Source organism: Carcharodon carcharias, chromosome 18 (genome assembly GCF_017639515.1).
Source record: "Carcharodon carcharias isolate sCarCar2 chromosome 18, sCarCar2.pri, whole genome shotgun sequence".
NCBI lineage: Eukaryota > Metazoa > Chordata > Chondrichthyes > Lamniformes > Lamnidae > Carcharodon > Carcharodon carcharias.
The window spans coordinates 90,155,149-90,171,024 of record NC_054484.1 but is presented as its reverse complement, the minus strand read 5'-3'; the positions used below and the strand labels follow the sequence as shown (position 1 = coordinate 90,171,024).

At 42.8% G+C, this 15,876-nt stretch overlaps 1 protein-coding gene across 1 annotated transcript in view; it reads right to left on the bottom strand.

Annotated features, from left to right (window-relative positions):
• The window catches only part of LOC121290554 (ankyrin repeat and SOCS box protein 9-like), a 64,903-nt gene that overhangs the window by 35,519 nt on the left and 13,508 nt on the right, over positions 1 to 15,876 (bottom strand). Inside the window, exons 2-4 of the mRNA XM_041211078.1 lie at positions 11,325 to 11,449; positions 4,008 to 4,087; positions 699 to 806 (exon numbers count right to left, since the gene is read on the bottom strand). Of these exons, the coding sequence (XP_041067012.1) occupies positions 699 to 806; positions 4,008 to 4,087; positions 11,325 to 11,412 (276 nt within the window). The 5' untranslated portion in view covers positions 11,413 to 11,449. The remainder of the gene's footprint in view (positions 1 to 698; positions 807 to 4,007; positions 4,088 to 11,324; positions 11,450 to 15,876) is intronic.

The window sequence follows — 15,876 nt, the reverse complement described above, 5'->3', positions numbered from 1 at the left end:
ATTTTGAATGAGAGGTGAGAGGGGTGGATCAAGGTGAGATACTGAAAAGATGACAAAGTACCAGAGGATTGGGGACAGACCAAGTGATTTGGTGATGAGAGCCACACTGCCAATATGACAGCCATGGTGGTGCAGTGGTGAAAGGCTATCAAGTAGGGAGGCTTCATTGAGGGAGAAGATATTATCTCCCCTCAGCCAGGTTTCTGTCAAGGCCATGATGTTGCAAGCATCCACAATAAGCTCATGGATGGCAAGGGTCCCTTCTACTTTTTCTTTACATACAGTATTGAACTAAATGGAAATTTGTGTTGAATGAGCAAAAATGGAGATAACAAGACGACTTCTTCTTATCGTGTCCACAGACAGTCTATACATAGCCCAACCAGAACTGGACACATTTTTGCACCTTGTTGTTGAATTTGGCAAGATCTGAAACAATGCAGGGTTCCTCTAGCAATAGACATTGCAGGAGATGTTGCATAGTCTGTGGCTCAATTTCACATTCACAAGTTGACAAGACGACTGAATGATACTGTAGTCAGATCCAGCTACCCACTGTAAAAGCAGCAGATTTTGAAATGCTTTTAGAAGTGTTGTCAGTGTAGTATTGCTGCACAGCTAGTGGCTTGTTCCTTCCAGAGAACAGATGGGAATTTAATCAGATAATCCCTCTTTCCTGGATTGCGACTGTATCTTACCTTTGCTCCATTTTCCAGCAGATATTTTACACAGGCAGTGTGTCCACCAAGGCAGGCTTCATGGAGCGGTGAAACTCGGTTCATTGTAAGGACATTTGCACTGTGGCCCTGGAAAACGAACACTGATTTTTTCAATGGTTATGTGGCTCACGATATACAGTTAATAGCAGCTGGGTATGCAGTATTTGCCCTGCATTACCTACACAGTAAGAAAGCGTTGGTGACTTAATCTATATACCTTCTTTCCTAGAAATAGATATTAAACAGGTATTTCCTCCCTAAAAACATATGGCAAATAGTTCACTTTTTTCCCTTAGGAAGAGGAGAGAGTTAGAAAAGCCAAGCACTACTTTCACTTTGAGAAATTACACAATTAATGTCATTAAATCCTTTATAAAAAGGTTGGGCAAACCAGCAATTTTTATGAAGCTAGTGCTATTTTACAATGAGAATGGACTCAATAAGGGTTATGTTAATAATTATTAACTAAAATCATAACTTCAGTTGGCACAAGGGGTGGTAAAATGATTAGTTAATAAAATCATTTGTTTGAGTTGGTATGCCATGGACATTTGCAACTTGAAATAGTAATGTGATTATAGAAGCTTCTTTGCCCCAGAATTAATCAATATTTAATTGAGGCTTTAGGACCACGGGCAAGGCCAGCATTTATTGCTCATCCCTTATTGCCCTTGTGAAGGTGGTGGTGAGCCAGCTTCTTGAATTTCTGCAGTTCCTATTGTGTACGTACACCTCCAAAGCTGTGTTCATCCATGACATTGTGTTGCTGAATGACATTGGTTCCTAGTTTGACAATGCAGCGATTTTAAAATTCCCATCCTTTTCTTTAAATCCCTCCACAACCTCGTCCCTCCCCATCTTTGTAACCCCCATCCAGCTCCACAATCATCTGAGACATCTGCACTCCTCCATTTCTGGTCATACGTACATCCCCATTTTAATCACTTCACCATTGATAACCATGCCTTCAGCTGCCTCGGTTCTAGGCTCTGGAATTCCTTCCTAAACTTCTCCAACTCAAGCTATTACTTTTTGCCAAAGCTTTTGGCCATCTCCCCTCCTATTTCCTTACATAGCTCGGTGTCAAATTTTGCCCAATATCGCATCTGTGAAGCACCTTGGGACATTTTATTAGGTTAAAGGTGCTAAATAAATATAAATTGGTGCTCCTCCTCTTCCCCAAAGACTGCCAGGGGATTTTTATATCCAACTGTATCGGCAAATAAGCTTCCATTTAACCTTTCATCTGAAAGGCAGGATTTTGTTACAACTGCACTAAAATGTCATTCTTTATTACAGGCTGAAATACTGAAGTGGGGTTTGAACTGGTGACAGTGTTACCACTGAGCTGTTTTGATCTTTAAACATACTCTTTACTGTAATATTCTCACTTCAATGAAACTTCCAAAGGTCTGAATGTTGGATCTTGGAGTTCTTTTCTGTCCGCAAAGGGAGCAGGAAATCAGACTGCTGTAATTTCCATTTTGGGAAATGCAATGGTGGAGAGCTCTGTATTACAGCAAATTCAGTCTGGCCTGACCAAACTGGAAATGTTAGATCATTACCTTTAAAGAATGCACCCTGCTTGTAAGCTTCTAAGCATTCTGTATTTTCTTCAATTGCGCTGTTTTGATAAATATAATGGTTATCATAGGCTTTTTAAAAAGTTGTAAAATATTTGTATTGCTGGAATTAAGTTATTTGCCTTTCAAGAAAGCTTTTCACAGTATGAAAATGAAGACATTTGCACTATCAAAACCATTTGATTGTACGTTAATCAGTTTTGCAGATTACATAGGAATATAGGAGGAGTAGTACATTCAGCCCTTTGAGCCTGCTCTGCTATTCAATATGATCATGGCTGGTCATCCACTTCAATACCTTTTTCCCACACTATCCCCATATCCCTATATGTCATTGGCTTTTAGAAATCGGTCAATCTCTGCTTTAAACACACTCAATGACTAAGCTTCTACAGCCCTCTGGAGTAGAGAATTCCAAAGATTCACAACCCTCTGAGTAAAGAAATTTCTCCTTATCTTGGTCCTAAGTAGCTTCACCCTTATTTTGAAATGGTGTCCCCCAGTTCTAGCCTACCCAGCCATGGGAAACATCTTACCTGCACCTACCCTGTCTATTTAAGTATTTTGTAGGTTTCATTGAGATCACCTCTCATTCTTTGAAACGCTGGAGAATACAGGCCCAGTCTCCCCAATCTCTCTTCATAGGACATTCCCGACATCCGGGAACAAGTCTGTTGAATCTTCATTGCACTCCCTCTATGGCAATAACATCCTTCCTAAGGTAAGTACTCTAGGTGCTGTCTAACCAGGGTTCTATACAATTGAAGCAAGACTTCGCTAATCCTGTACTCAAACCCTCTTGCAATAAGGGCCAGCATATTATTAGCCTTTCTAATTGCACCTGTAATTGCTTGCTGAACCTGCACATGCTGAAACGTACATCAACAGCTTATTGTAAATGTTTCTGCCACATATACAGGCTGCAATTTGTCCAATAGATTTTGAATAAGTTACTTGCTGGAGTTCCGTTAGTAAGCTGTAAATGGCCAGAATGACAGGAATGAACATTGAGAGATTTTGGCATCATACAAAGTCTGAGGTCTCGATAACCTCCAATGCACAGGAGACCAGCAGTGAACTAGATGTCAAGTCTATCAAAATTATCAAAGTGGGATATGAGGCAGGTTAGACAGAGCTTTACCCTGTCGGTAACTGTGCTACACATGACCTGGGAGTACTTAATGCTTATAAAGGAATGTGCTCTGACTTTGTGACCAGGTCTATTGTATGCCTGAAATTTTGACAGGTAATCCTGATGGATGAGGCTCCCCACTAGGGACACAAAAATGGAAAATTACTCTTTGAGTGCTCCATATGGAAATATGATCCTTTTCCCTCATTTTGAACAGCAAAAGGGTTAAAAGATGTTGGTGACGCACTTTACTAACAGAGCACAGAAAACAAGAGGACACAAACTATACAGCAGTCTCTTAGATAAATTAGGAGAAAGCAATTGATTGGAGCTGAGGAATAGTAATGAGAATTAGAAGGTGACATTGAGACATTGATGGGGAAGGGCAGTAATTGGCTCAGATAAGTAATATTTACAGAACATAAGTACTGTAAAGCCAATGGGCTCACAATGGTTTCATTCAAACATATTTGAACAAAAATCTTAAAAGGGATTTAAAAATATACATTTAAGTATGTTTCCCCAGAAGTTAGAGCAGACTGCTGTGATGTCAGAATAAAATGTTGTAGCTACCTGGCTGATGAGCTGCCGGAGTGATGTGAGACGCCCATGAATAGCAGCATCGTGAAGAGAAGACCAGTCTGATTCAGTGTCTAAAATCCACAACATAAATCAAAGAAACTCAGAACTAAATAGGAGATAGAACCAAACAAATAAATATTGTATTGATACAGCTCATCAAAGCTCTCAGGTTAACAAGGCTGTTCCTGTATTGCATTGAGCAGGGTTACTAACATGTAGGATGTGTCTGGAGTGAGATTTATCATAATAAATAGCGATGCTGCTAGCAGATCCACTTATACATTTGGTGTTGTGTTGCTTTTTAAAAGTAGCAGACATGAATTTTGAAACCAATGTGACAACTCCCAAAGACTGAAGTCAGAGTTTTTCCTACAGTCCAGACAAAAGCTGAAAGAAACTTCAAGAGGAAGATGGAAACCCTGCTACTTTTGAATAACACTTGATTATACTTATGTTTAAGTAAACTAAAAACTCCAAATGGAAATTTAAAACATAAAATGCAAGTGCTACAGTAGTACATGGCAATGGGATGTTTAGAGGGATGTTTTGTGGGAGGCTCCACAAATATCCCCATCCTCAATGATGGGGGAGCACAGCACATCAGTGCAAAAGGCTGACGCATTTGCTACAATCTTCAGCCAGAAGTGCCGAGTGGATGATCCATCTTGTCCCCAGCATCACAGATGCGAGTCTTCAGCCAATTTGATTCACTCCACATGATATCAAGAAATGGCTGAAGGCACTGGATACTGCAAAGACTAAAGGGCCCTGGCAATATTCCGGCAATAGCACTGAAGACTTGTGCTCTAGAACCTGCCGCACCCTGGCCACGCTGTTGTAGTACACTGGTATCTACCCGGCAATGTGGAAAATTGCCCAGGTATGTCTTATACACAAAAAGCAAGACAAATCCAACTCGGCCAATTACCACCCCATCAGTCTACTCTCCATCATCAGCAAAGCAATGGAAGGGATCATCAACCGTGCTATCAAGCTGCATTTGCTTAGCAATAACCTGCTCACTGACGCCCAGTTTGGCTTCCACCAGGGCCACTCAGCTCCTGATCTTATTACAGACTTGGACATATGGACACATGGACAAAAGAGCTGAACTCCAGAGGTGAGGTGAGAGTGACTGTCCTTGACACCAAGGCAGTATTTGACCGAGTGTGGCATCAACGAGCTCTAGCAAAACTGGAGTCAATGAGAATCAGGGGGAAAACTCTCCGCTGGTTGGAGTCATACCTGGCACAAAGGAAGATGCTTGTGGTTGTTAGAGGTCAGTCATCTCAGCTACAGGACATCACTGCAGGAGTTCGTCAGGGTAGTGTCCTCGGCCCAACCATCTTCAGCTGCTTCATCAATGACCTTCCTTCCATCATAAGATCAGAAGTGGGGATGTTCGCTGATGATTGCACAATGTTCAGCACCAGTCATGACTCCTCAGATAATGAAACAGTCCGTGTCCAAATGCAGCAAGACCTGGACAATATCCAAGCTTGAGCTGAGAAGTGGCAAGTAACATTCGTGCCACATAGGCGTCAGGCAATGACCATCTCCAACAAGAGAGAATCCAACCATCACCTCTTGATGTTCAATGGCATTACCATCACTGAATTCCCCACTATCAACATCCTGGGTGTTACCATTGACCAGAAACTGAACTGGATTAGCCATATAAATACTGTGGCTACAAGAGCAGGTCAGAGGCTAGGATTCCTGAGATGAGTAACTCACCTCCTGACTCCCAAAGCCTGTCCACCATCTATAAGGCACAAGTCAGGAGTGTGATGGAATACTCCCCACTTGCCTGGATGAGTGCAGCTCCCACAACACTCAAGAACCTTGACACCATCCAGGATAAAGCAGCCCGCTTGATTGGCACCACATCCACAAAAAATCACTCCCTTCATCACCGACGCACAGTAGCAGTAGTGTGTACCATTACAAGATGCACTGCAGGAATTCACCAAGGCTCCTTCAACAACACCTTCCAAACCCACAACCACTACCATCTAGAAGGACAAGGGCAGCAGATAGATGAGAACACCACGACCACCAAGTTCCCCTCCAAGTCACTCATCATCCTGACTTGGAAATATATCACTGTTCCTTCATTGTCGCTTGGTCAAAATCCTGGAATTCCTTTCCTAACAGCACTTTGGGTTTATCTACAGCAGTTCTAGAAGGCAGCTCACCACCACCTTCTCAAGGGCAACTAGGGATGGGCAATAAGTGCTGGCCCAGCCAGCGAAGCCCACATCCCGTGAATGAATAAAAAAGATAAAGCTACCTCAAATGAGAGTAATATTAATAATTTGTCAATAGTAATAAAATGTAGACTGATTTGCTTAGCCAGGATAATTTTGAGTATCGCACTAGCCAATGAATTTGTACTCTGTTACCACATTACTGTTACTGCATTAAGGTTCCAGGAATGAAGAGCTGGATTTTGAAAGGCTGTGGAATTGGGAATTGATGTGGACGTAATTTTAAAATCACAATCACAGAGGTCATGTTCCGACACCTCTGGAACAGTTTTGAATTTTCAACGGGCCGGTGGGGGTGAGGGATCGGAAAATGTGGTTGCTGTCAATTAACAGTCCCTTAAGCTTTTTAAGGAGCTTGTTAAGGAACCTGTCAGTTCGGGATTGCAATTTTGAAATTTTTTTCTAGCAAGCCTGAACAGTCTTGTGAACGCGAGTCAGTGCACAGTTGTCAGGATTTTCATGGGGCCCAAGTAATTTTATTTGCAGTTGTTTTGAGATTAGATCTGAGGGGCTAACTAGTGCTGGCACAAGAGCTGCACCAAGTCTTCCTGTCAATGGCTGTTTTTCAATGTGTTAGACCTCCTGCACTTCTGACTTCATGACTGGTCTCTTCGGCAAGGCAGTGGCAGCCCCCAACATGGCTGCCACCTGCTGTTGCCGCTGACGCTGGGCAGACAGCTCCCACTTCCTAGAGGTTCCTCCAACTGGGTTCCAATCTTGCCTTCTGCCCAGTTGGCATTTGAATTCAAAGATCATGTCGCAAGAGTGCTGTAGCTGATGTGCTAGGTCAGAATTCATCCAGGTGTCAGGTTCCTAAACCCACTTTGAAAATCCAGCCTGAAGGTTCTTGACTGCCATTTTTGACTGCTTCAATGGACAACATGACAGTGAGATAAGGAGGCATCTGTTAAATCCTGTATGGTGGTAGAACCTTCTCTAATCCCTGTCTGCAACAGGAGACCTAGCATTTGAAGTTAAGAATTTACTGCCCTGATGGCATAAGATGACATTAAGCAAAAGAACGGAAAGGTGTTGAAGGAAGTCTTAAGTGTAGAGTGGGAGAGAATACTCCTTGGAACACATCTGAGAAAAATGTTTTCTGAAAAATCAAAATAATCAATAGTGTTCACTATTCAATAGCATCACTTCATCTGCAATATTCAAAGATTAGCAGGCAGTATCTTCCTGTTTAATATTCATCCTGAAAGTTTCTTACCAAGTTATTGCAATGCAGCTACTCCTCCAGCTACTCTTTCCCACATCCCACTTTCTCCTCATTTCATAATTTCTTCTGATTTATAGTCTGGAGGGGGAGTAAGCATTCACCACTTACTTTCTGTCCCACCCCTCACCACAACTTACCTCTGCCTTGACGCAGAGGCAGAGGGAGGAAAGCAGTGAAGGCATGTCAATGAGAAAACTTTTATTGCTCCTGGGTGAGCAGTACATAAAGACGATTTTGAATGAAAGGTGGGAGGGTTGGACCAAGGTGAAATGCTCAAAGAAGAGTAAGTAACAGAGGGATAGGTAGTCAGGCCAAGGTGTGATTTGGTGATAGATGCCACACCACCATCTCAATGGTCTTGATGGAGAATCTTGTATAAGGTAGTCAGGTGGGGAAGTTTCATTTAGGAGAAAAGTATCATCATGCCCTTAGCCAGGTTTCAATCACTGCCATAATGTTGATGCAATCATCCAAAATAAGCCCATGGATGATAAAGGCTCTCTTCATGAGTGAACAGATATTCTGAAGGATGATGCAGAGTGCCGATAACTCATTCAATGGCTTAGTCTGCAGAGTCAGCAGTGAATTGAACAAGGTTGACATTGGCAAGATCAGCCCCCAGCAGCCACATTGGGTTGCAAGATCAGTACGGCAGTAGAATGGGACAATTGCTCCTGCTGCTTTTAAGAAGGCAGTAATGGGTGCCTCAGTGGGCTGTTCGAAGGATGTTCCAATGCCCAACATACATCTTCCTGTCTTCTGACACCATCCTTGTGTGTCCCTGTCCTCTGCTCCAGTCTGCAGCAATCATTCCCTACACTCTGGAACTTGCATCCTAAACTCCTCCATCTACCACTTTGAATTTGACCATCAAACTTAATATTAGCCCTACATAAAATACTGATGCTGGAAATCTAAAACAAAAGCAAAAACTGCTAGAAAAACTCAGCAGGTCAATCAGCATCTGTGCAGAGAGAAATATCACCCCTCTTCCTGTCCAAATTTCAACTCTTTCTGAGGTGACATGGAATATTTTGTAATGTGAGAGCTGCTGTTTAAGTGGATGGTGTTCTCTGTATACAGTCATCATTTTTTCACTGGAAAGCTGATACACTGGGGGAATTTAACCCCCCACCCAAAACCCCAAGGACAGGCAGGAGAGGGAATTAAATTAGTGTAAAAAAAAGTGCAAAATCCAACCAAAGCCTGCTGATTCCCAGGGTTTGGGAAACAATGGAGATAAGAACAGCTGAATCCAGCAGATAAGTGCCTTACCAGAGCTGCTTGTGTGTCAGGAGGAGGAGTGCTTCCCCCTAAGCCTTCCAGAACCACCACAATCTATCACCCCTCATGACCTCAAACCAAGGGCCCCACCTGCCCTCTCAGGTAGACATAAAAAATTTCCATGGCACTATTTTGCAGAAGAGCAGGGGAGTCCTCCTCAGTGCTCTGGCCAATAGTTATTCCTCAACCAACATCAGTGAAATATATTTTCTAATCATTGTCATATTACTGCTTGTGGGATCTTGCTGCATGCAAATTACCTGCTCCATTTCCGACATCACAACAATGATTATACCTCAAAGGTGCTACATCAGCTGTAGGACATTGAGGTCATGGGTTGTGAAAGGCAAATGCAAGTAACAACAGCAAGGAAGCACTGAATAAGGTGACAGGAACTTTTCTAAAGTGTTTGTTGAAGTTAGGAAATAGAGATAGTTTAATAAGTTATATTCGTATTTGTAGGTGTGAGGAATGAGTTTTAGCTTTAAAGTTTAAGTTTGATTTGTATTTCTGTATCTGTGTGTTAAGAAAGTTCAAATTGGATTTTAGTTTCACTTTAAAAATGTGCCTGCATTTCTGATGAGGTTTTCACGACCGTTGCAGCTAGGGTAAGCAAACAAGAGTGGAGGAGAAACAGTGCAGTTGCCTAGCAACAAGGATCCAGAGAGGCAGGTCCCTCCAGCAGACATACATAAGAGGGAAATCACAGTTTGATTTTGGAAGCTGTTTCAGTTCAGTTGGTTTTGAAAGGAGCTGCCAAGGGAGACTGGAGCAAAGGGTACAGATAGCCAGTCCCAAGCTAAAGAGAAGACCCCAAAATCCAGGGGAATGGAACAGGGGGAAGTCCCAAGAAGACGGTCTAGTCAAAGGAGGGACAGGAACCTGGAAAGGTCCTGTTAAGTGAACTTAAGAGACAAAAGGTGCAGAAAGCAAATTCAAAGCGAGAGGCAAGAAGGTCCAAAGAGACAACAGAAGGTAAGTAACTCTTTGCTATTGGCATGTGAAGCGGTGTACTGTTGATGGCTGAGTCAGTGAGAAACAGTGCGTGGAAGGCAGCTTGAATGCATGCGGTGACCCAGGGAAGAGGAATACCGGAAGGAGAGTTCGAAACACTGGAGGTAAACCCTTACGGAAGGTGTCTGAGAGAAAGCGTCGACTTGAGAGAAGATTCCAAGGTGAGGTCTTGGAGAGTGGAAATTGGAAACCCTTGTGTGAAAAATGGAGTGCAGTGAGATCGGTTGGCTTATAGTGTGACAAGCATCTAGGGGAATTTTAGGAGAGATCCATTGCATCTGGTTGAGGTGGCATCTGTCACTTGGTTTCAGAGTGTGGTGTGTCTGACCACAGAGTTCCTATTGGCACATGGACTGTGTACTTACCGTGGATATTAGAGTATAAGACAGCTTTTGTAACTTGTGTTATCTTTACAAATCTGTATATATCTGTAAATGTATAGTTGTGGGTGGAGAATTGTAATATAATTAATCATTTCTTGTTAAATAAATGTTTTATTCTTTTGTTAAAAGTTCATCAGCTGATTCCGGTGACTCTGTTCAGTAGCTACTCTCCACATATCTAAACAAATAAAAGTTAGGATCTATCAAGCTAGGTTCCACTCTGGGATCGGGCTTGTCCAGGGGTAACCTCAGAACAGTTGTCACCCATTTTAGATATTTTGGTCAACGTACCTGTTAACTACACCATAAACTTCCATTTTGTGCACTAGAAGCAGCAGATAGATTCAAAAGATTACAAACTGATCATGCTCACTCTTTGAGCACCTATTTAAAATGATTTCCCTCTTTCCTGCACAATATACCAAAGCTGGGGTCCAAATGGTGAGCAACCCCCCCTCCCCCCCCCCAATAGCAACAGAGTGCCATCCTCAGCAGGATCACACCTCACAACACTGCATATCCGAATGGTTCCTCCACATCCAACTACTGCCAAATGTGTTTAACTAGTAGTGTGACAAGAAAAAAAACTTGCATTTATACAGTGTCTTTCACAATCTCAAGACCTCCCATGGTGCTAACAGCCAATAAACACAGCAGCCAATTTACACACAACAAACTCCCACAAAGGGCAATGTGATAATGACCAGATAATTTGTTTTTGTGATGGTGGCTATGGGATAAATATTTGGCCAGGACACCATGACTAACTCCCCTGTTCTTCAGATTAGTACCATAAGATCCTTTACACTCGCTGAAGACAGCAGATAGGGACTTGGTTCAATCCTTACCCTAGACTGCAACATAGTGCAGCACTCCCCCAGTACTGTGCTGGAATGTCTGCCTTGATTTTTGTGCTTGTCTCTGGAGTGGGAACCCACAAGTGTCAAGCCACAGGGTTTGACCTTATCAAGTACTTTCCATTAAAACAGATTAAATAGGAAGCAGACTGTGCTCTTGGAATATACTCTGCCAAGGAGAGCTACCACTAAAAGCACAGCAGAGGTAACTGGGTCAGAATTGCATCAGGCACTCACTGCTCCTTGTTAGTTATAAAGTAATTTGAATTACTTACCACTCATCAGTGGGTTGGAGATATAATCTCCATACAGACTCCCTCCTGCAGCCTCAGGCTGCCTGCTGTTTTCATTCTCAGAAGCCATCTTTCACCAAAAATGTAGCTGAATTTTACAATAAACCCTGGAGAAAGGAAAGCTGTAAATTGCTTATTTTGCATCTAAGTGAAAAATCTTTCTGGAAATGCATAAAGGGTTTAAGTTCCAAATCTTTACTGTACTTTATGCTACGTTACCTGAGTGAAGAGTAACAGCTGCTGCCGTGCTGGTGAATGAGATTTTCAACAGTCCACTGAATGCACACGTAATGAAGTCACCAAACTTCCTTTGTCAGAGCCAATCAAAGGAAAAGCCAGCAGCAGTGAAACTTGCAGAGCAGGGAAACATATGATTGACCCCAAACAATATGTTTAATGAGCCAGAATATAGTATAACCAGCAAACCCAATTAATTTGATGAGTAACTACGTCCTTCAAATTATTTAGGAGCACAGTGCAATACAGGCAGGGTGGCCAACCATCCCATTACAGGATTGTTCATTTTTTAGCTAATTGTCCTGCATCCCACAGCATTTATTCCTGGGACACCATTTGTCCCCTATTTCTGGTATTCTTGTGTTTCGTGTATCTTTGGTGCTTGCTGCGGTACTGGAGCCAAGAAAGTGAGGATCATGGGGCAGGGGCGCTGGAGCGGAGAATTGGTGGACTCACTGAATTTTTACTTGCACAGTAGTTAAGGTAAGGGGAGTTCTGGGTTCAGGGCCGGCAGCCCCTAGCTGGGTAGGCGGGGGTGTAACAGGCCAATGCGGGGCAAGGCTTTTTGTGGGTCGGGGGGAGTGGTGTTCAGACCCAAGGCCAGGGCTGGGAGTAATGGGCTGGTGCAGTGCTTGGCTTGCTCAGGGGCTCAGGCCTGAGGCTCGATCTGGGATTCGGAGCTCTGGTCAGAGTCCGGGATGTCCACCCCCAGCCCCCACCAGTCTTGCTAATCCATTCCTCGCACCCCACCCCTCCCCATACCCACAGCCTCAGCAGCCTCCCCAATCTCACCAGAAACCCCCGTTATCCGTGCTCTTTGGCCGGCCAGCACACACTCCTACTTCCCCAGCCTCCCTATCACCAGCAGCTAAGCCCAGTCTGAACAGCACAGTTGCTGTCTCACCAGCACTGCCCCTACCTCACCCCAGGGGGTGTATCTTACTTTATTTCCTCAGGACCGGTCACCCTGCATACAAAGGCCCTGTCCACATGCTGAATACTGCATTACTTAGGCAAAGATTCAACATGCAATCTGCAAACAAGTTAGAAAGTAGCAGATTAAAAAGTATTTTTACTGCACAAATATTTCAGCAAAGAATTCCTTAGCTAAGCAGAACTTAAATCAAAAATAAATCATTAACCCCATAGTCAAGGATAGCACTGTCTGTTCCTGGCAGCAACAACACAGAGGAGGAGGAGGAGTTGGCTGGCCAAACACAGCTCTTTGTGGGCCAGTCGTAGAAGTCCTCCCCAGCTTGAAGAGGAAGCCTGAATTCAGCCTGTGCAGCCCTGAACTCCCTCCCTTGCTATCGTGCCTGATGCCTTCCTCCTCCACTCACAAGCCATTCCGGCAGGTCCCAAGCTGTGGCCTGCTGTAATTTACCCTCTGTTTCTACCCTCCTGTCAGGCCGAAGTCTGCACTGATTTATTTAAACAAGGCCCTGCTGTTAAGATCGCAGGGTTTCCAAATCTTTGGCCTTGTCAGATTCTTGGTCCTATACAGAGCTTCCCTGACTCCCGTTCCCTCCCATTAATATCCAGGTCCATGGATTTCCTCTGTGTTACATATATGTTCTGAGCTGTGATTTTGTCACATCTAGTTGTGACACTCTTAAACCTGAGCTTTCCATTTACAGTATTTATGTTTTCATTACTTGCCTTTCAGCCATCCTGAAACTAGATGGTGCTATAACTCCACAGTACTACCTGCTTCTCTAGGCAACTATCTCGAATCAGCATAATTCTCAGTTCATCCTGTCACTGTCCAACAATTCACAGCCTGCTGTTCTATCCCCAATGCTGCCCTGCTATCTGCTCTCTTTGGCTAGCTGGAGACTGCTACTATCTGCTGTTTGAATGCACCGTTCCTAATTGGTGACCCAGCCTCAATCACTGTATTTAAGCAGTTGTGTTCACATGTATGAGTGTTCACATATGTTTAGGGGGCTGTGCGGGCGTTCCATTAATTAAACTGGAGGTTTTTTGGCAGATTTTGATGTAAATAATACCCAAATGGGCTGCAATTATATTACAGAAGCACAACTGCTGGTGAAGCATTGAATTATGATCCAGTTCTCCTGTTATGCTTTGCAGGACAGAGACAGCAAAGTTGCACATCACAACTTGAGACCTACAAACTATCATTGATGTTGAGAAAGGGGAAAAGGGTTATAAAAATAGTTGATTTATACAAGCAGACTAAGTGGGCTGACAGAACCAAGCGGCAGATTTGCTCTTTTCTATTAAATGTGGGCTCTCAAGGTAGCTCTGTAATGTAGGTGGGGGTGTCAATTTACTTTTCAGTATCAAATCCTTACTGATTGCAGGCAATCACAACACTCCAGCTCATTAGAGTTTTGTTTTATTCTGAGGATTACTATATATTCCTCTATGTTTAGGACATTGAATTTTGGAGTTAAAAAATTGCACTTGAATAGGCTGACCTTATATCTCCTTTTGACCAGTAAGCAACAGTTTTGAAATTGAAAGGCTATGCAGGTGACATAGGGATAAAGCTGGAAGAAAATAAATCAATATGTGACTGAAGGGGAAAGTTAGAAGTCAGATAAAGGAAAATCCATATTATAATCAACTTCTAGAAGTTAAGTGAGTTACAAGTTTCGCTTACTAAGATTCAATAGAAGAGTTCAAAACAGAAGCACAGATTCAATTCCCCAGAACAGTAGTAATACAGGATCTATTTTCCAAATAGGTGCCTAATAAACTCCTATTACATCTCTATGCTTTACATTGTAAACTTCAGATCAGTCTACATGGTTGAATGAATGTCTGTATTTTAAACAAACACACACAGGGGTTTTAGTATGGCCACATTGTGCTTACTCAGGGATGTGGTTAATCATAAAACATATCTCACCCTCTGAACACTTACAATCAGAAGCATCATGCTCCATCTGAACACTTACAATCAGAAGCATCATGCTCCATCTGAACACTTACAATCAGAAGCATCATGCTCCACTCATGCAGTCACTAGATCAGTATTTCACAATGTCGTATAACAGGGAATTTTATATAAAATGTCATTGCTCAGACTAACTCTATTCAGCATGGGGCCATTGATGCTTGTAGCATAGGAGACCAGTCGTCCATCTTGCCAGTGCCGGCTCTTTTCTTGAGCAATTCAAAACTAATCCTACTGCCTGGCTGTCTCTCCACAATCTTGCATCTTTGTCCACTTCAGGTACTCAACCAGTATCCTCTTAAGAGATGCAACAGTTTCTATCTCACCATGCCCTTGCATTGCATTCCATTCTTCAACAAAAATATTTCTCTTAACCTCTCATTCTCTTAGTGACTTTCTAATGTTGCCTTCAATTTAATGATGCTGATTGTGGCTTAACAAAGACATAACAATTTTAACATTACCTGTTTACTCTTGTACTGTAGGTTCTTATTCAGAAAATTCAGTGCTGATATCTGATTTTATTTAAAAGAACAGCTTTATCTAGTTGCATTTTAAAGAATTTCATATTTAGAACTTTGGGACTCTGATCATCCACATCCTTTGGTGTCTTTCCAATGAATGCATACTTCCATTCTTTATTATTCCAAAATGCATAGCCTCATATTATCCACATTAAAATGTATTTTTATCTTACTCATTCTTGAGATGTGGGTGTCGCTGGCTAGGCCAGCATTCCTTGCTCATTGCTAATTGCTCTCAAGAAGGTGGTGTTGAGCTGTCTTCTTCAATCGCTGCAGTCCTTGTGGTGCAGGTACATGTAAGGGACAGAGTCCCAGGATTTTGACCCAGCAACAGTGAAGGCAAAACAGTCCCAAGTCAGGATGGTGAGTGACTTGGACAGGAACCTCCGATGGTGTTCCCATGTGTCTGCTGCCCTTGTCCTTATAGAAAGTACAGTTCATGGGTTTGGAAGGTGCTATTAGAGGAGGCTTAGAGAATTGCTACACTGCATCTTGTAGATGGTACACGTTGCTGCTACTGTTCGTCAGTGGTGTAGGGAGTGAAATTTTAATGTGTTGGATGGGGTGCCAATCAAACAGGCTGCTTTTGTCCTGGATGGTGTCGAGCTTCGAGTGTTGTTGAAACTGTACTCATCCAGGAAAGTAGAGGGTATTTCATCACACTTGCGTTGGAATGGCGCTGGCTACAGAATGTGGCCGTATGAATGCCAACAGTAAGTCTTTATTAACTACTTGTAACTATATATAAATATAAAGGCATGGAACTATCTCCATCCTAGGTCTTAACCTGTCTGCAGCCAACTCTACACTGACCTTAGATCTAGGTCTTGTGCTTTCTTACGTCACT